Source organism: Ursus americanus, chromosome 14, assembly GCF_024610735.1.
Source record: "Ursus americanus isolate L20-20 chromosome 14, mUrsAme1.1.p, whole genome shotgun sequence".
Classification (NCBI taxonomy): domain Eukaryota; kingdom Metazoa; phylum Chordata; class Mammalia; order Carnivora; family Ursidae; genus Ursus; species Ursus americanus.
This window is the reverse complement of record NC_142140.1, coordinates 40,507,151-40,528,754: the sequence shown is the minus strand read 5'-3', so window position 1 is coordinate 40,528,754 and position 21,604 is coordinate 40,507,151. Positions and strand designations below refer to the sequence as shown.

General features: G+C 38.2%; 1 protein-coding gene across 4 annotated transcripts in view; it reads right to left on the bottom strand.

The window, feature by feature from the left end:
* Positions 1 to 21,604, bottom strand: part of SMARCC1 (SWI/SNF related BAF chromatin remodeling complex subunit C1) — a 169,530-nt gene that overhangs the window by 105,702 nt on the left and 42,224 nt on the right. For all 4 annotated transcript variants that reach the window (XM_087867088.1, XM_087867090.1, XM_045778834.2 and 1 more), the window contains 4 exons: positions 13,543 to 13,612; positions 8,946 to 9,021; positions 4,544 to 4,669; positions 2,478 to 2,599 (listed from right to left, as the gene is read on the bottom strand). In XM_087867088.1, coding sequence (XP_087723214.1) covers positions 2,478 to 2,599; positions 4,544 to 4,669; positions 8,946 to 9,021; positions 13,543 to 13,612 — 394 coding nt within the window. The remainder of the gene's footprint in view (positions 1 to 2,477; positions 2,600 to 4,543; positions 4,670 to 8,945; positions 9,022 to 13,542; positions 13,613 to 21,604) is intronic.

Below are 21,604 nucleotides of genomic sequence, written 5' to 3'. Positions count from 1 at the left end.
ACTTAAAAAAGGAAGAAAAAATGCAGGGAAGGTCAATAAAACAAGAGTTAGGAAAACAGATGTCAATGTCTTTTCATTAAAGGAAACTTAACACGAAACCTGAAAGACTGCTCATTAGAACACAGATGTAATCAGTTCAAGGACATGAATACATGTATTTTCGGAAACTCAATTTGGTAGGTTTTATACTCAGAGTAGAGGCTCAGTGCCATGACTGTGAGCCTCCAGGATATCACAGCTTGGTTTGGGGACCACGAGTGTCCTGGCGCTGCATCTCAGCCCCTCAGTGGGAAGAAGGGTGCATTGATTTCAGGCCCAGGAACACTTGGAAAAGTTGTATGACTTTCTTCACAGGGATATCAAGAAGCTCTGAATTCTCTGCGCATCAATCGTAAGACTCAGATTAGAGATTTAAGAAATACGGTTACTGGGGCGCCTGGGTGGCTCAGCTGTTAAGCGTCTGCCTTTGGCTCAGGGCATGATCCCAGCGTTCTGGGATCGAGCCCCACATCAGGCTCCCCCACTGGGAGTCTGCTTCTTCCTCTCCCACTCCCCCTGCCTGTGTTCCCTCTCTCACTGGCTGTTTCCCTCTCTGTCAAATAAATAAATAAAATCTTTAAAAAAAAAAAAAAAAAAGAAAAGAAAAAAGAAATATGGTTACTTACTCTCACTAATCACGGGAAAAAAATCTACTTTTGTGGGTTTTTTATATCATAATACATGTGACTTGACAAAATAACAACATCCTTTTATGACTATGACTGGCTCTTTAGTATTATTTATAAAACTAGGAGTCTTTTTTAACTTCCCTAACAGTTTCTGTACACGGATAACCCTACCCTTCAAGAAATAACATGATTCAAGGCATATTCTGGGCATAAAAATGCTCATTTGGCTATAGGAAAAACTCAATAAAAGGAAGCTAACTGAGAGAAGATGACAAGTAGATCTTTACAGTCCAGTCAACAGCCAGAAATTTAACAAATTTCTGCTCAGGAGCTTTAAAGTCTCACTTGATCCCCACAACAACTTATTCAATAGACACCGGAATCCCCACTCAAGCAAGATTCACTAAAGTACAAATGTGATGCCCTGAACAAGGCACTCTGCTGAACATGTAAGAGACACAGGTTCATTTCCTCTAGGGAGCCATTCTGATCACAAATGGGACAGGTGGTAAAATCAGAGAAAGAGACACTAACTATAGTGAATATAATTTCTTAAATTCCTTACCAGCCACACTGCTCAATATACAATTAGACACAGAAAAAACTGTATTCAGGGTGCCCTGGTATAAATACAACATCAGATGGCCATCTTATAAAGGAGATGAAGAAACAGGAAAGAAAAATAAGGGAAGAGGAAAACAAAGATGAAGAGCCAAATAATTCACCCTCAGACCTTGGTGAAGGTGACAGAACTTACTTGAAAGGATACACTTAACGGGAAGCAGAGTCCAGCTTTGAATCTTGACTCTAAGCAAAAATCTCTGTGTGACCTTGGAAAAGTCACCTCCCTATCCTGAACCTCAATCTCTATTTCTTAAGATAAAGATGCTTATGCTACTTCAAAGATCCCTTTCAGTTTTAAGATTCTGTACATGGTTTCTACTCTCACTAACCTGTGAGCCAAAGCTCCAATCCAGAAGGCAAAGATTCATCCCCTTCCCGTGGCTAGGCCAGAGACAGGAAAAACAGTTTCTCTCATATTTTGATCATGGAATTGGACTGGCTATATTTTAAATACAGATTAGATATCAGTTGAGTTTTCTGTGGAATACAAAGTTAAATGTGGTATGCGTGTGTGTGTCTGTGTGTGATGGAATATTACTCAGCCATAAAAAAAAAAAAAGAAGGAAATTCTGCTACTTGGGACAACATGAATAGACCATGAGGCCATTTTGCTAAGTGGAATAACTCAGAGAAAAATAATACCAGATAATCTCTCATATATGTGATCTAAAAAACAAAACAAAACAAAAAACACAAATTCATAGATAGAGGGAACACACTGGTGGATGCCAAAGGTAGGGGGCGGGGGAGAATGGGAAAGCTGGTGAAAGGTATAAACTTACCGTTACGAAATAAACAAACCCTAGGGGTGTAATATACAGCACAGCGCCTGTAGTTAACACAGTATTGTGCATCTGAAAGTCACTAAGAGAGTAGATCTTAAAAGTTCTCATCACAAGAAAAAAAATTATAACTATGTCTGGTGTTGGATGTTAACCAGATTTATTGTGATTATTTCATTATACACATCAATTTAAGAAAAGATTGTACATAAGGTGCCTTAGCATAAAAACAACAGAAGATGGCCATCAGATAACATCTGACAAGATGAGCTACCAGAGCAAAGACATCTACCAAGTCAAAGTAAGACAACCTCCTTTGAGCAAAACTTCCGGTATAAATGTAAAATCTGGAATGCCCTCTGCAGTTTGTTTTAATGCATCTGAATCATGCTGCAGTTCTTACCCTTTCTTTCCACTCTTCTTCCGGGATTCTGTGGGTGTAGGAGGCGGAGGGGAAGGCGAATGTTTCCTCTTTCGAGCATTAGCTGATGCTTTCCTATCTCTTCTCTCTGGACTTCTGACTGGCTAGGAACAAGTAAATGGAAATAAATATCAGCCAGCTTTTCTGACTCCTCAGTTTCTACAAACCTTTGTCCAAAGGTGAGTTTCACAAAGACAATACCAATACCACTAGAGTATCCTCTATCACCACCAGTCAAGACTCTCTGACCTTACGGGCAATGAACCACCAATGGAAATATTAATGGAAATAAGCTACAAAACAGACATGCCCAAATCCTGCACAACAAAAACTGTTCCTGTTCATCTTCTGCTTCCAGATGGGAAAAGCATTTTCAACAACTACTGGAAAATACGAAACATATGCAACGTAATTAATGAAAACTACAAACAATGGCTGAATGACCTTGTGAAAGTGTATCAGGAACTAGCCCTGACACATCAGTAAAAGGAATAGGAGAAAACTTTATGACACAAAAGATGTTAAATAACATTGCAATTTATGATTTAAAAGTCAATCTGACAGAAGTACAAATATCCCTATTTGCAGATGGCATGACCTTATATATAGATGACCTAAGGCATCTACCAAAAACCGATCAGAGCTAATGAGTTCAGCAGTCGCAGGATACACATCAAAATACGAAAGTCAACCTGTAGGTGATAATTATGGATTTAATAAAATAGACAATAAAGAACTAACACCTAAGATGATCCAAAGTATTGTACCTGAGGTGCCAAAAAAAAAAAAAAAAAAAAGTCAGAGATTAAACATTCACTATCTCTGGTAACCTCATACTCCTTACAACTATTTCCTTTCAGAAGCCCGGTAGCATCAAATTGGAAATCTAAGTCTTCTTACAGGCCTACACAAGAAGTTTTAAAGAAAATCTAAACTGTACACACTGCACAGTAAATCTAAAGTTAAACTTGTAAAGAGAGATATTAAATGCATTTTTATAGAATCACCCTAAAAATAAGTGAATAAATTAATACATAAGCCATCTAAATCTGAAGAGAGATGGCTACGGACAGGCCTCTGTAATAATGTGATGTAGAAGTCAGAATATTCCTAATGACAAAAAAGACTGGCTGGAAATGCATTAAGGGAAAGCAAATATGTAAGCATATGGGGTGGGGAGGCTGAATAAAAAATAAAATTTAAGTCAAATTCCACAGCAAATAAGGACAAATTAAAAATGAAAGGATACGAAAAAAGACCCAGTTTTAAAATATTTTTCTTAAAAATAAAAAATACACATTGTGTGCCAAAGAGTTTTAGTAAGAAAGTTTCAGGGCTGAAAACAGATATGAAAGAATGGTACATTCTAAGTGAACAATTAAAAGTATTTCTGTCTCAGAAATTTTTCAAACAACTACAATACAAAACAAAAAGCAAAAACCTGATGTGTCCCCAGTGAAAGGGAATGAGAATCTTACCTAAGCAGTCACCAGCAGACACCAACACATCTAAGCCCTCTTAGACTCCCCTCCCTCTGGGTGACACACCTACCTCGCAGGTTGTGGCTTCTTAAGAACCATGGTTAAAACTTTTGGTGGTTGGGCTTCTCGAAGGATTAATGAGTAATAAATGCCTTAAAAAAGGGCTGAACTCTACCTTTAAGACCTATACTATGTACTAACTACTGTGTGTACAGTAACAAAGCTATTAAAGAATATTAAGACAAAATTAGTTTTCCCTTGAAAAACCAACAACTAAATTACATTATCCCATAATAATATTTGGTTCACAAAATCGAAATCAGACCTAGAAAACAAAATCAGCTGCACCGCTGCCACACTGCTTACGCCACTTTGAGACTGGCATGCCCCTTCTTTGGGAATGCGAGCTCTTGAGACGGTTGTACGGCCATTTGGTTAACTTTCCTATATACCTGACAAGTGATGCACCTTGGACTGTATGTCAGAGCTTATTCATGAAGATTTGACAACAGCGAGGCCCAGAAAGAAGAAACATCAAGTGGAGAAAAATGGTGCCAAACCAAATACCTCTTCATTCTTTGTTGAAATCCGCTGACGAAAGCTCACGGGCTTCCTGTTCTCATCCACCTCATAATCCTCCTCATTCATCCATTCATTGAAAACATCAGTGTCCAAAATCCATTTTGCATGAACCTAAAATGACATTCAAGCATGTGTATCTATATAAATAGTAAATCATTACAGTTTTTAAAGTATTCGAAATTAAAGAAGTGTATTTAATTACTCTCAACTCAAAGTTGCAACTGCATAAAAGTTTAAAAACGTAATACTATAAGGGCGCCTGGGTGGCTCACTTGGTTGAACTTCAGACTCTTGGTTTTAGCTCAGGTCATCATCTTGGGGTCCTGGAATCGAGCCCTGTGTCAGGCTCCGGAGCTCAGTGCAGTGTCTGCTTGTCCCTTCACCACCACCCCCCAGCCCCCGCTTGCTCTCTCGAGCACACACACGCTTTCTCTCTCTCTAATAAACAAAATCTAAAAAAATAAAAATAAGAAACCCAACCATGAGACTATTAAAGACCTGTGAATGGCCACTTAACCATTTCTAACTTTTATTCCATGTTACAGCATATAGTAAGAAAGCATCACTGGTTTTGCAAAGACTGAGGTTTTAATAACTGACCCTGAAATTTGATAATCATGTCATTTGTCTTTATTTCAGCTTTATCTAGGTATCACTGAAAAATAAAACTGTAAGATATTCGAAGTATATACATCATGATGATATGATATGTATACACACTGAGATAGGATCCCCTCATCTAATTAATTAGCACATCCATCACCGTACGTACTTTTTTATGTATGAGAACATTTAAGTTCTGTTCTCTTAGCAAATTCCAATTATACAATGCAGTGTCATCAATTCTAGTCACCATGTTTTTCACATTAGATCTTCAGACAATTCTTCTCCCAACTGCAAGTTGGTGCCCTTTTACCAACTTCTTACTCCGCCTACCCCTCCTCACTGGCAACCATTTCTCTACTGTTTCTAGGGGTTTTTTTCCTTTCTTAAAGATTCCACATACAAGCAGTATCATGCAGGATTTATCTTTCTCCGTTTGGCTTATTTCATTAACTGTGTCATCTTTATCCTGATGAAAACCACTGATAAAAACATTCAACAGCATTAGGCCATTCAAAGCAATAGGCCTAGTCATTGCTCTAGGCATGAAGGATGTCTCTGTTTATGCATTCAACAAAATTCTAAGGAATGATGAAAGAGGACATTTACACAGACCTATCATCAGACCCATCACCTCGCCCTGTCGAGTACACAGGTGCTCTGTGATGACCTTTCAGGGATAGCCACAGTTGGGGAGTGGAGAAGTGAGAGTCAGATTCAGGATTCTTCCAAGCCCTTTACATGGCAACTTCTCTTGCTTTTTTGTTAGTGTTTTTGCGTAAGAATTTTAAAAATGATGGGTTCTCTGAATGTTGTATAGATACAGATGTAGATATAGATACTGAAACCATAGACCTAGCCTACATATTCCTATTATCCAACAGAATTTTTCAAAGGGAGTACACTGGAATTTGGGACTAGACAATCCTTCCCTGTGTACACAAATATGAAACAATTTCAGCACCAAAATAATTAGGCAGTAAGTTACTGACCCCTGAAAAATTAGAACTCCATAAACCCACACTGATAAGAGATGAATAAAAAAGTAAATGAGGGGAAAGGAAGGACTCTTGCTTATACAACTCTGAAAGCCAACTGGTAAACACAGAGGGAGGGCTGGAATGGAAAATTATCACTGTGCAATCATCAAAGAAAAGATTGGTTCAGGCAAGAATTTCAAGTGGATGCTAAATCTGGGCAACAGATAGAGGATTTTGATGAGAAGGAGGATATCTGTATGGCCTAAAAGAATCTCTTACAGATTGCTTATAAATTGCAAGTGGAAAAAAAAAGGAACTATACAGTGGAGCCAACAGAACACACCGTGGCTGGGTGATCAGCACCACCACCAAGGAGCAGATGGACACGGCATGCCTCCCAATACGATGCCCTAAGGAGGACACATCACGTACGCAATATTCTGACTAGAATGCATAATCTGACTGAACCATGAAAAAAGATCACAAATTCCAAACAAGAAACATTCCTTTCAAATTCAAAAATGTCAGAAGAGCCAAGGAAGCACTGGGTAATGTTTCAGATTAAAGGAAACTGAAGAGACAGGACATCTGAATGCAACAGCTGATAGTCAACAGTAGTCTGTAACAGAAAAAATGCTGCAAAAAACATTATTGGCTCACGTGACAAAACTGGACTCAGACGGCAGATTAACGTACTGGGTCAATGTTAGAAATTTTACCAAAGTTGATAACTGCAAAGTGCTTATGAATGAGAATCCCTTATTCTTAGGAAATACAAACTTATGTTTTAGAGAAAAGGCCATAAGTATATGCATTTTTCTCAAAAGGTTAAGAATAAAAAATGTATATATAAAAATACATGGAGTAGAAGTGATAAATCAAAATGGGAGTAAAATGTAAACAAGAGGCAAATCTGGATAAAGGGTGTACAGGTATGCTGCCTACTATTTTTATTCTTGTTATTTAAGTTTGAAATTATTTCCAAATAAAAAGGTTTCAAAGAAGTCTAATTTTTGTTAATTCCATTTTCCTCAGATGAAATCTGAAGCTCGAAGGCTAAGCCTTTCAGAAGGTCACGCAATTTGAAATAGGGTGAATCAGGTCTCCCATCTAATATTTTGATGCAATTTAAGTGCTCAGTATACTACATAAAGCAGTCAATAAAAACTGTGTATAATTACCACTGCTCATGGACAGGACCAGAGCTCCCTGCAGAAATACTGATTCCACGACTCGGATATGGAATTACAAAAAGGGTTTGGAACATCGTTTTGTCCCAGAAATAGAAAGTATACAAAAATGAATCAAATAATACCAAAAAGTCACAGGAGGCAGTTTAAAGGAGTTCCCATTGGCCAAAACGGGGACAATTCATCAGAATGAAGAATGGCGATCGTGTCACTGCTCCACAGTGCACACGGATACTATAGGCACAGGTACAGGGGGAAAGGAAAGCCCATTCCCCCTGCAAAATGTCAATTACAACCACAGATGGAATGGATAGAGTGAGGAAACCACCAGTAGTAACTAATTCAGCCTGGCAGGAATTATTAATGGGTGAGCACACTTTGGGATACAAATTTAATGAAGAAAAGGATATTCATATAATCTCAAAGTATTTCGTGTAAGGTATTTTTAATTTCAACGAGAAAAATGGTAATGCCACAATGGGAAAACCAGGCAGACGGTACCTCAACAAACAATCAGCCACAACAGGAAAAACTGAAATACACACCTCCTGATGTGAGGCACTGAAGACTAATTACTCAAAATCACTCATGTAGGTTTGCAGCCAAAAATGCATAGCTTAAATATAATAATGAGGAAATATCCACACAAACTCAAATTCAAAGACATTCTAGGGGGACCTGGGTGGCTCCGTCGGATTACACGTCTGCCTTCGGTTCAGGTTACGATCCCAAGGTCCTGGGATCAAGCCCCACACCGCTCCTTATTCCGCGGGGAGTCTGCTTCTCCCTCTCCCTCTGCTGCTCCCCCTGCTCATGCTCTCTCTCACACAAATAAATAAATAAAATATTTTAAATAAAAATTCCTTTAGGGAAAAAAAGACATTCTAACAGACATAAAAATCTAGCCTATACATTTCAAAAATGCCAGAATCACAGAAGAAAAAGAAAGGCTTAAAGTCCCACATTTGAGTAGACTAAACAGATCTCACAACTAAATGTAGTGTGGGCTCCTGAACTGGATCCTGGATCAGGGAAGAGACTTAGTATAAAACTTACTACATCATTGGGACAATTGGTGCAAAGGGAATACGGGCTCTGTATCAGGTATTAATATTGTTTCAAGGATTGACATCCTGAAATTATTAACGACAGGGGAATCTGGAAGAAGAGCATGAAGTAGCATTTTGTTGTATATTGTTCATGCAACTTTCAGAATTATTTCAACATTTAAAGTCGAAAAATAAGAGTTGATGTATGAATTCTTACCACTGTAATAGAAATGACTAATAAAATAAGTCTGTTTCATCATAAGAGCTGTGTAGGCACGGCTTCCAGCCTTCCTAAATGACACCACCAATGTTTCACTGCACTCCTCCTGCTCCTCTCTCAACCACCCCAAACCACAATGGAACTGGACTCTGGGGTCTCCTCAAACTCCACTGCAAACATTTCCACTAAGACCTAGATAATGAGTTCTTCGTGGTCATGGACAGCTTAATAGAATGACAAGAAAGGAAGATCCCCACTCTGTATTTTCTTGAAGCACTGTTATGGAAGAAAGCTGAGAAAAACTAAGTTATATAAGAATAAATTTTTTAAAAAAGGATCTCTCACCTTCCATGGCTTTTCTGGAATTGGTGGATCTTCAATTTCCGCATCAACATCATTACTATGGACCCAAGTGTCATAGCTACAAAGGAAATGAAAAAAGGAAAAACAGGTTAGAACCCAAATTCATTCATTAAAAAGATCTTTTATAAAAAGGTAAAACTGTATTTTAGAAATACTCTTAGGATCAAGTAATAGCAATATTTCACACACTTTTGTCTCTGCCACTCTGACAAGAAAATTCTTCTGTATAGAGGTCTATAGTGACCTTGACACTGTTAAGTCCAAAGTTCAAGCCTCAGTGCGCAGAATTTTAATGAGGAGATTACTCTCTCCTCAAAGCATTTCCCTCACTTTGCCTCCAAGACAGCACTATTATCTGCTGTTTCTTCCAGCCACCAGCCTTTCCCCAGCCTGCATGGCCAGTTTCTCCTCTTCTCCCAAACCTCTTCAACACTGGAAGGTCCCAGCTTTGGTTTGTGAATAATCCTCTTCTTGTCTACCCACTCTCTTGATCTCATGCAGCCCTATGGCTTCAAATACATACTCACCTGCCCTCTTTTCTGAATGTTGGACTCATGAATTCAACTGCCAAAGCCACATTCCCCCTTATATGTTCAAGAAGGCTTTAAAACTAACACACTCAAAATTCAACATGCAATGCCATCCTGATCCCAAAAATATACCCTAGCCAATCATCCCCATCTCAGTAAATGCCAACTCCATCTTTCCAATCGTTCTGGCCAAAATCCCTGGAGACATCCCTGACTTCGATCTCAACCACATCCTATAATCCAACCATTAACAACCTCTACAGTTCATTCCATCTTCGAAATATGCCCAGAATCTATCTACTTCTCACCCTTCTACTTCTGCCCAAGGCCCCTGAGTCCATTTTTCACAAAGCAACCAAAGTGATCCTTTTGAAAATCAAATCTGTCCACATTACCACTATTCAAAACCTTCCAACAACGCCTACCTTACTCAAAGAGCCAAAATCCTTACGGTGGATTGCCAAGACCTCATGATCCCGTCCTATGACCGCCACTCTGACCCCGTCTCCTAGTACTCTCCCCTCACTCATGTTTCAGTCGAGCCACATGGGCTCTCATGGTGTTCTTTAAAAATGCCAGGCAGTGGCCACTTAAAGCCCTTTATAGAGGCTCCTCGTTACCCAGATACCATATGGCTCACCCCCCATATCTTCACACCTCTTTGCTCAAGGGTTCTCTCTTTGAATCACTCCCCCTGCTCTTCCACAATTTTGAGGTAAGCATAAGTTTATCTACCAAATCGAAACTCTGTCAACGCTACTATATGGGCCAATAAATTATTGTAAAAGCAAGGGATATCTAAATTAAATACAAGTATGGTAACAAGCACTGGCTCCCTGTAGCCACTACTCAGAAGTCAGTTCAAAAAGCATTTGGAACAAGCACAGCTCTACACGTCTATTAATAGCACCCTGGCAAGTTTTCTAGGAACACTTAAAACATGAGCTGGAGAAAAAAAAAATCCTGTGCCAAGTTTAATCATACCAGGTAAAGATAACAATGGTGAGTTAGCAACTGATAACCTTACATTCTCTAAAAGTCTTGAGTACAAAATGTCACAGAAGTAGAAGTGAGGGCACAAACTCCAGCAGTCCCCCCCTTACCCCAGGTTTCACATTCCACACCTCCAGTTATCCGTGGTCAAACGTGGTTGAAAGCAGATGGTCCTCCTTCTGACCGCAGAAGCGTAACGCAACATCACAGTGCCTGTACCACTCACCTCACTTCATCATCACACAAGCATTTTATCGTCGTCATCACAAGAAGGGTGAGTACAGCACAATAGGTATTTTAAGAGGAGAGACCACATTCACATAACTTTTCTTACACTATACTGTTCCAAATGTTCTATTTTATTATTATAAGTTATTGCTGTTCATCTCTTACTGTGCCCAATTTAAAAATTAAATTTTATCACAGGTATGTACGTACAGGAAAAAATATAGTATATAGAAGGTTCAGTACTACGCGTGGTTTCAGGCGTACACTGGGGGTCTTTAAAATTTAGAGTCCCTCACAGATGAGGGGGTTGGGGTGACTGCTATATAGTTAATAAAGAAAAAGTGAACAAAGCCTTGAGAAGACAAGCCACTATATCTTATCTGAACCATAAAGAACAGGTTAGCAAACAGGCTAACGTACTTTTACCGTGTTATTATAAAATGTATTTCAAATGTGTACTTACGAAGCTAGTCATTATAAATTTGAGTTTCCACCTAAATGTTTCAAAGGTTTACTTAAAAGCGCCAAGGACTACTTGAAGCCTCAAGAATAGAGATGTTTTAAGAAAGCATTCATTTAAATATTATTTTAAAATCTGTTAGTTCATTTAAAGTAATGAATTATGGTTCAAGCTAATTCAGTCTGGTTCTAATTAACTCAACCTGTATGAAAACTGTGCATATACTCTTAAAATTCTGAACATATCTAAAGACTTATCTTCTTTTTAAAAAAACCTTGGTATTATGCTAAGCGAAATACGTCAATCAGAGAAAGACAATTATATGATCTCACTTATATGGGGAATTTAAGAAACAAAACAGAGGATCATAGGGGAAGACAGGATAAAATAAAACAAGATAAAATCAGGGAGGGAGACAAACCATAAGAGACTCTTAATCATAGGAAACAAACTGAGGGTTGTTGGGAGGGAGGGAGGTGGGGGGATGGTGTAACTGGGTGATAGACATTAATGAGGGCACGTAATGTAATGAGCACTGGGTATTATAAAAGACTGATGAATCACTGACCTCTACCTCTGAAACCAATAATACAGTATATGTTAATTAACTGAATTCAAATTTTAAAATATGAAAAAAAAAATCTTTATAGGAGTGCCTGGGTGGCACAGTTGGTTAAGCAACTGACTTGGTGGTTTCAGCTCAGGTCATGATCTCAGGTCATGAGATCGAGCCCGATGTCAGGCTCTGCACTCAAATGTGGAGTTTGCTTGAGATTCTCCTTGTCTGTCGCCCCCCCCCCACTCTTTCTCTCTCTCTCTCTCGCTCAAATAAATAAATCTTCAAACAAACAGAAATCTTGAGATGCCTGGGTGGCTCAGGCTTAGGTTAAGTGTCTGCCTTGGGCTCAGGTCATGATCCCTGAGTCCTGGGATCAAGCCCCGTGTCGGGCTCCCTGGTCAGCAGGGACCCTGCTTCTCCCTCTCCCTGCCACTCTGCCTGCTTATGTTCTCTCTCTCTCTCTCTCTCTTTCTCCCCCTGTTAAATAAATAAATAAATAAAATCTTTTAAAAGATAAGTAAATAAATAAATAAGTATCTTTACAAGTAAAATAAAGTTACTCAAATAGATTAACTTAAAAAGACCATACAAGCAGACATTACGGTTTATCATTAGATGAAGAACACATCTATGCAATAGTCTTATTCCCTCCATAAACTGAAATAGACTCTGATTAACTCTAGATCCTACTACCAATTTAAACGAAATACAGAGAATGGAGAAACATGTTCAAATATACCACAGTGATGTCATTAAAAAAAAAAAAAATCCCACATACGGGACAAATACCCTGGTTTCTTAAATGAGACAATGCATGTGGTCAGGTGGGTAGGGAAGACAGAGACAGAACCTAGACACTGAAAAATGGGTTCAGAGATATATCAATTAATCACAAAATGTGGTTGAATTCTACTTCCAATAAATATCGATCTATAAATTAATCATACGTGTCACTTATATGACAACACTGGATAGATAATATAAAGGAATTCTGTTTTTTAGATTTGACAATATTACACTTACTATTTTTTTTAAAGGAGGCCTTGTTTTTTAGAAATACATATTGAAATATTATTAAAATGTTATGTTTGAGATTTGCTTCCAGTAATATGAGAAGGCTCAAAGTGGACAGAAGTAGAGGTAAAAGAAGACTGTTCTGACATGAAAAACCACAACGGTCAGAATCTTCCCCACAGCGCCACTGTAGGTTTAAGAAGATAAAGTTCATGGAAGGTTATCCTTATTTTAAGTGTCCTATGTAGGTATAGTATCAATTTAAAAAGGATCACCATTTTCACTAACATCTAGTTCATATTTATAAAATTCTTTATCTATACTTAGAGAATGAAACACAGTATGAATTATGATTATCTCAAAGTAATAATGACAATAGGGAAATAAATTTCTGCCAAGAAGAAAAACTTAATTTTAGACATAAAATAATTCATTCTTAATTGTATGGCATGAAGATTTTTTAAAGAAACAAATAAAACTAAATACTCATAAAATACTAGGGAGAAAAATTCATTTCTTGAAGGAAACAAAGCTAGATTAGCACTCTAATACCATATTGAAGGGGTGTTTTGGCAAATGCAGCAAACGTATCAGTTTATTAAGATAAATAAAGCCTTGGGACTTTGAATTGAATCCCATAACTTCAATAAGAAAAATCAATAAGACTCAAAAAGTGAGATCAAGCACTGAAGCAAACAAAATTGTCACTATTCAGAAAATGAAACTATATATAAATAACTCTGACTTGCACTGAAAAAAATCTTTATACCAGATCTCAGGACATGTCAACATTACCTGTCTGGGTAAAACCCCCAATGCACTAACACCTGCTTATCTTTTCTCATCACCGGTCTCAACCATTCTTCTGAAAGGGAAAAAGAAAATACTTTAGTCAAGCTAACAAAATAAATGAATAAACTATTATTTAGACTTAATTTCTACTTAGAATTTTTGGTTTGCTCATAAGCACCCCCCCAAAACTTTTTTTCTCATAATTGAATATCATATCTATTATATTAAGGGAAAGTTGTTCAGCCATGTGTTCAGAATTACTATAGTGTAGGCCTATTATCCATTACTCTTGGCAAATCCAATTGTCCACTGCAGTAAAATACTCCCCTCCCACCCACCTGCCTGTTTGTCTCCAATTCCATCCAAATCATGATCACTATATTCTTCACTACCACATTTCCAAAACCTCTCCTCCCTTTCTCTGTGAGTCTTTACAAGTACTATACATTTTTCAAGGTGTAAGTCATGCTTCACGTCCCTGATGAAAGTTTTACCATATACTCTTCTTCCTCTAGATACACTTTCTGTGGTATCCTATAGCACTTCACAGAGTGCTACATCAAGCTTTTACCAATAATACTATTTTTATTATTTTTTAATGGTGTCCTACCTGTTAATTTAGCCCTCCTAACAACAGTGTAAGCAATATGATATTAGATATATTTATTTCAAATTTCCTTACCAAAGATACATGTAAATTTATACAAATTTATAGGATGATCCTTACTGATTTGAATCATAGTTGTATTATATCTATATTTTAGTACTTGTTATGAGGTGTTTCTGTGGTAGTCTAAATTTAGCTTAGCAAATTTGTCTCTAGTGCTCAAATTAATTAAATTAATAAAGTAAGCCCCTTGAAACCCAAGAAATAGCAAAATAGAAAAACTTAAGTGAAATCAGCTAAGTAAGAGTGGCTTTTCATTGCCAATTCTTTTTTTTTTTTTTTTAAGATTTTATTTGTCAGACAGAGAGGGAGAGAGAACACATAAGCAGGGGGAGCGGCAGACAGAGGAAGGAGAGGGAAAAGCAGGCTCCCACTGAGCAAGGAGCCCGATGTGGGACTCGATCCCAAGACCCCGGGATCATGACCTGAGCCGATGGCAGACGCTTAACTGACACCATCCAGGTGTCCCTCATTGCCAATTTCAACAAGAAATCATCCCAGCTGCACTGACTAAACATGAAAGCCCACATGCTTATGTTTTGTTTTGTTTTTAAATTTTTATTTGAAGTAGGCTCCACACCCAACGTAAGGCTCGAACTCACCACCTAGAGATAAGAGTCACATGCTCTACTGACTGAGCCAGCCAGATGCCCCAAGCCTGTGTTCTTTTTCAAGCATCCAACTGCTCACCTTACTATCTTGAGAGAAAGTGAATAGGAAGAAATCAAGCCTGCGTCCTTAACCTGTATTCCAAAATGGCCAAGGAAAAAGTGAAGAGGTGGCCAGTGGGTCTTTTCATAACTCACTATGTAGCAACAAATAGAATACACTGACCCTTAACTAGTAAGAGCTGCCCTTTAGGATACTAAATCTATCTTCAAAGGCTGGGCAGCTTTAGGAGGTAAAGAAAAAAGAATACCATTCTTTTTACAGCTGATTTTGATACAAAGAGACTGTGGCAATGATTGCCTTTGGCAATTTTCCCAGTAGCAGAAATAACTAAAGGTTAGAGATGTAAATCCACATTCTTCCCAGAGATAATCATACGCTACAGAGAACCGATGAAACAACCACAGCTTTATAAGTAAAAATTAGTCCAAACTGAGAATATATACATAACTCTCACAATTCAACAATAAAGACATAGTCTAACTAAAATACAAGCAAAGGGGGGTGACACCTGGGGAGCTCAGTTGAGAGTCTGACTCTTGAGTTTTGGCTCATGTCATTATCTGAGAGTCATGGGATCAAGCCCCACGTCAGGCGCCGCACTCAAATGAAGTCTGCTGGAGATTTTCTCTCTCCTTTTCCCTTTGCCGCCCCTCCCACATGTGCGCTCTCTCTCTCTCTCAAATAAATAAATCCTTAAAAAAAAACAAAAAACAAGCAAAGGATCAAATGAAACATTTCTCCAAAGAACATATGGCCCAAAAGCATATGAGAAGACACTTGGGATCATTAACAGGGAAATGCAAATCAAAACCACAAAGATACTGCCTGACACCCACCAGGATGGCTAATACAAAAAGACAGCAAATAAAAAGTGTTGATGAGAATGTAGAGAAATTTATATCTCCATACAACACTGATGGGACTGTAAAATGGTATAGCTACCTTGGGAAACACTGTGGTGGTATCAGAAAATGTTTAATACAGAGTTGCCAACATGGCTCAGCAATTCAGTTTCTATGTATAAACACGATGGAATTGGAACCATACATCCACACTATAACCTGTACCTAAATGATCATAATGGCATTATTTATAAGTGTTCATAAACTTACAATTGGCTAAACAAAAGGTAGTATATCCACTAATGGAATGTTATTTGGCCATAAAGGAAATAATGTATAGGAAGTAACATCAGCAAAGTAAGATTACAGGGGGCCCCAGACCTTGTTCTGCTACAGAGACACTGACTTAACACCAATATACCATTTAGAAAGTCTCCATGAGAACTCTAGGAACCAACTAAGGCGTTGCAGTACTTCAGGCAAGCTCAAAGTCAAGAACAGCTGCATTGTAACAGTAAAAGAAGCCATTTCTTATCAACCACAATAGCAATTCTCTCAAGCCAGCAGAGCTTAGCAGGATCAGGAGGAAAAGCTCAGCTTGCAGCTTCTCCCTTGGGCTGAAAACAGACGACTGAATGTGCATCCGATATTCCAAATTATTAGGGGGGCTGTTTGCCTCACCTGACCTAAAGCACTGATGGAACACTTATATTTTCGGTGTGTGGTGGGCAATGAGAACAAACAAAATCTAAGCGACCTGTTGCAGTACCAGAGAACCAGTGATGCCACAGACAGAGGCTGGGTCAACTAGGCGTGATCAGGAGAAAGCACCCAGATCCCAGATTCTCCCCTGGCAGGGAGAAAGACGAGTGGAATGTACAACCTATGTTCTGGCTTTTCTGACGGCTGCCGAAGGGACAGGTTTCTGTCTCAAATGACTCGGTGTTGATGGGGAACCGGCATTCTTTGGAAGCCTGGGCACCATAAAGATCAAAAGAGAGCTAAATGGCTTGTTGCAACAAGACAGAACTTGTGGTAAAGCAGAGAGACACAGAGAAAGCGAGATATTACAAGCTCCCGAACGAGAAACCAGCAAACCTCTTCACACACAAGCGCAGAGAAGGTGCATCCTCTGAAAACCTTTGAGAGATGCCTAGAATCTCAAGCTGAGCTGACTGGTGAAAGTCTTGCCCTGTACAAAGTCAGACCATGAAGACCAGGAGAGGCAGCTGTTATTTCAAAGGAAAAACACAGCAGAAAATAACAAGACACACAAAGAGAAAGTAAAATGGTCTAACCAAAGGAATAAAATTAATCTCAAAAACTGACCCTAGAGAAAAAAAAGATTTATTAATTACCTGACAAATAAAAAAAATCCTTTTTTTGTATATAACCCTGAAATGGAGACCTGAGCTGAGATCAAGAGTTGGACACTTAACCAACTGAGCCACCAAGGTGCCCCAAAATAATCATTTTAAATGAGAACCCAATGGGTCAACTACAACAAAAACAAAAAAATCAAAAGAGAAATTTAAAAAGTCCAAAACAAAAAAGAATCAACATACCAAAATGTGTGGGATGCAGCAAAAGCAATTCTAAGAGGGAAGGTCATAGTGATAAATGCCTACCTCAAGAAACAAGAAAAATCTCAAAAAAACAGCCTAACTTTACACCTCAAGGAACTAGAAAAAGAAGAACAAACGAAGCCCAAAGTTAATAGAATGAAAAAAAATATCAAAAATCAGAGCAGAAATAGGGGCACCTGGGTGGCTCAGTAGGTTAGGCATCTGCCTTCGGCTTGGGTCATGATCCCAGGGTCCTGGGATCGAGCCCCACATCAGGCTCCCTGCTCAGCAGGGAGTCTGCCTCTCCCACTCCATCTGCCTCTCCCCCTCCATCTGCCTCTCCCCCAGCTCATGCTCTCTCTCACTCTCAAATAAATAAAGTCTTTAAAAACAAACAAAAAATCAGAGCAAAAATAAATGAAAAAGAGACTAAAAAGACAATAGAAAAGATCAATAAAACCAAGAGCTGGTTATTTGAAAAAAAACAAACAAAACTGGGGTGCCTGGGTGGCTCAGCGGATTGAGTGTCTGCCTTCAGCTCAGGCCATGACCTCAGGGTCCTGGGATTGAGCCCCAAGTCGGGCTTCCTGCTCAGTGGGAAGCCTGCTTCTCCCTTTCCCTCTGCTGCTCCCCCTGTTTGTTCTCTCTCTCTCTCTCTGCCAAATAAATAAAATCTTAAAAAAAAAAAAAATTAACAAAATTAACTCATCAAGGAAAAAAGACAAAGAGATCAAATCAATAAAATCAAAAATGAAAGAGATGTTACAACTCATACCACAGAAATAAAAATGATTGTTAAGAAACTACTATGAACAATTAAACACCAACAGACTGTACAACCTAGAAGAAACAGATAAATTCCTAGAAACATACAACCTTCTAAAACTGAATCATGAACAGAGAATCTGAACAGACTGATTACTAGTAAGGGGAGTGAATCAGTAACTTAAAAACCCCTACAAACAGAAGTCCCAGACCAGATGGTTTCACTAGTGAATTCTATCAAACATTCCAAGATTTAACACCAATCCTTTTCAAACTCTTCCAAAAAAATAAGAGGAAAGAACTCTTCCAAACTTATTTTACAAGGCCAGCATTATCCAGATACCAAAACCAGACAAGGGTGCCAGGGGAAAAAAAAAATTACAGGCCAATATCCTTGATCAACATAGATGCAAAAATCCTCAAGCAAATATTATCAAACCAAATTCAACAATACATTAAAAAGATCAAACATCACTATCAACTGGGATTTATACCAGGGATGCAAGGATGGTTCAACACCAGAAAATCAATCGAAGTGATATATCGCATCAACAAAATGAAGGACAAAAATCATATGATCACCTCAACAGATGTAGAGAAAACCACTTGACAAAGTTCAACATCCACTTATGAATAAAAACTCTTGATAGAGTGGTATAGAGGGAACATACCTCAACATAATAAAGGCCATATATGTCAAGCCCACAGCTAACATCATATGAACTCAATGGTGAAAAGCTGAAAGTTTTTCCTCTAGGATCAGAAACAAGACAAAGATACCCACTTTCACCATTTTTATTCAACACAGTATTGGAAGTCCTAGCCACAGCAATTAGGCAAGAAAAGGAAATAAAAGGCATCCAAAATGGAAAAGAAGAAGTGAAACGATCATTATTTGCAGAATTCATGCTACTATATAGAAAATCCTAAACACTGCACCAAAAAACTTTTAGAATAAATGAATTCAGTAAAGTTGCAGAATATGAAACTGATATACAGAAATTAAAATGGGTTTTTTAAAAAGATTTTATTCATCTATTTGAGAAAGAGTGAGAGAGAGAGCATGAGCAGAGGGGAGAGGGAGAAGCAGGCTCTGCACTGAGCAAGGAGCCCAACACGGGGCTCAATCCTAGGACCCTGGGATCATGACCCAAACCGAAGTCAGATGCTTAACCCACTGAGGCACCCAGGTGCCCCAAAATAATGGTTTTAAAGAGACTCAATGCACTACAAAAGAACACATTAAACAACTAAACAAAATTAGGAAAATGATGCGTGAATAATAACAGAATATCAACAAAGTGACAGAAACTATAAAAAAGAATCAAACAAAAATTTAAAAAGTTAAAGAATAGAATATCCGAATTGAAAACTCCACTAGAGGGTTCAACATCAGATTTGACCAATCAGAGGAATCTGAGAACTCAAAGTCTGGACATTTGAAACTCTCAAGTCAGATGAACAAAAAGAATGAAGATAAGAAAACCTATGCGACATATCCACTCATCTAAATAAATGTTTTGAGTAAGATTTGTCTTCCTCTTCTAATGAATATCTCGATTTTTAAAAATTCTCATTTATTTTCATCTCTAAGGAAATACATATTCTTTCTGCTAAAACCAGTCATTCAACCCATTTCGTAAATCAATTCTTCTATCCCTTCCAGGTTTCAACTCTATTATGTGTTTCAGTTTACTTTTGCTCTGCCCAGAAATAAACTATAAAGCCAAATCTTGAAAGACAAAAGCCAGGCCACCTGCTGGGTGGCATTCTCAATCTTCTTTTCCCTGTCATACATTCTGAGAAACTGATGATCTTCCACCCACTCTACAACTTATTCTCACTGGCAAGTTACTAAAACTTCACTCTCATAGGTTACCAATTATTTCCTTACTGACCAATCCAAATGGCTTGTCTCAGGCCTCACTTTTATTCTTTGTAGAAGATTTCCATTGCCAACCTCCTGCATTTTAAAACACTTTCCTTATTTTCCCATGACTTTTAAGATGTGGACCATCCTTGGCTTGCCATCTGAGTAATTTCTTTTGCTCTCCTGATAAATGTACTTATCTCATCCAATGACACAATTTTGCCTCACTCAGCAATCTAACTCAGAGCATCCCAAAGGGTCTTGCTCTCTGACCAGTCTCCTTATATCATATACCCCAGAAATCAGCTCCCAGGAAAATTTTCCTAATACAGCCACAGTTGCATATTTCTCTCCACCAGAGTCATCAATATCATCCACCCTCACCCTCATCCACCTACTGAAAACAAAACTCTTCACACTAGAGCTTTGTCCTCTCACCTACCTACTCTTCTCTCCCACCATCCTGAGATATACAGCCAAATTTTACCATTTCCGTTCCCTCAAAGGTCATAATTTATTATCTCTATGCTTTTGCTTATTGTGCACCCGCTTCTAGAATGCCATACCCCAAACATCTTACCAACTGGCCCATTAAATATCACCTTTTATTTTAAATTTTGACTAATCCTCATTAAAGGTATACTGCATTTTCAAGGGTTTTAGAATATGGTTTGTAATGTCTTTGTGGCTGGTAACTGATATCATCTACACACTCACCTGAAACAAGTACTTGTAAGGTGCCCAACACAAGGCTTTGCCGAGAGTCAACATTTACCTGACAGTTATTCTAAGGTAAATTGTACAGTGTGCCAAATCATGTCTTATATTTCAAAAATAACCTTCAAAATATTAAAAATTAAATTTAAATGCTATCTCCTAACAACTGCTCTCATCATCAGTATGCACTAAACTAGGTTGTATTAAGCAAAGGAGAAAAATAAAACTAGCACCACTAAGGAATCACTAAGTAGCCAGATGTAACAATTACAGTTCAAATAGTTTGTAAAAGGCAATTTTTCTCAAAAAGCTCACATGATAAAAGTTTTGTATCAGCCTTAGAGAAACAGAGCCAGCAACAGCAGCAGTATTCTACCATCACAGCTATCCACCACCCCCACCTAGTGGACACCAGTTGCTATTACTGAACAGGAAAAAGGCTAAGAAACAACCAGTTAAACACTAAAGGCAGGATGAGGCTTCTCACTTTATAAAAGTGTAATAATCACAGAGCTGAGATTTTGACTGTAACAAATAAAATCAAACTTTTAGCTATCAAACTGATGACGAAAAGACTTAAATGTAACAACTAAAACTGTAAAACTCTTAGAAGAGACAGGTTGTAAAACTTCATGGCTCTGGATGAGGCAACGGCATGCACAAGCAATCAAGCAACCTAACCTACGAATTGTTTTCAACACCTGTAGGATCCGTAGCAAGGTCCCTCCTTCCATTCTGGACATTATTTCTTCTTTCTTTTTCTCTTGCTTATTTGCAGCAAGATTTGAATAGCCTTACTGATCTTTTCTGAGAACCATTTCTGACACTACTGAGCACCTTGCTCCTGTGTATTTCCCACATGATTAATTTTCGCTCTCAATTATTTCCTTCTTTCCTTAGGTTGAATTCGCTGTTATTTTTCCAATGTCTTGAGAAAGATGTGTGCATCACTGATTTTTCAGCCTTT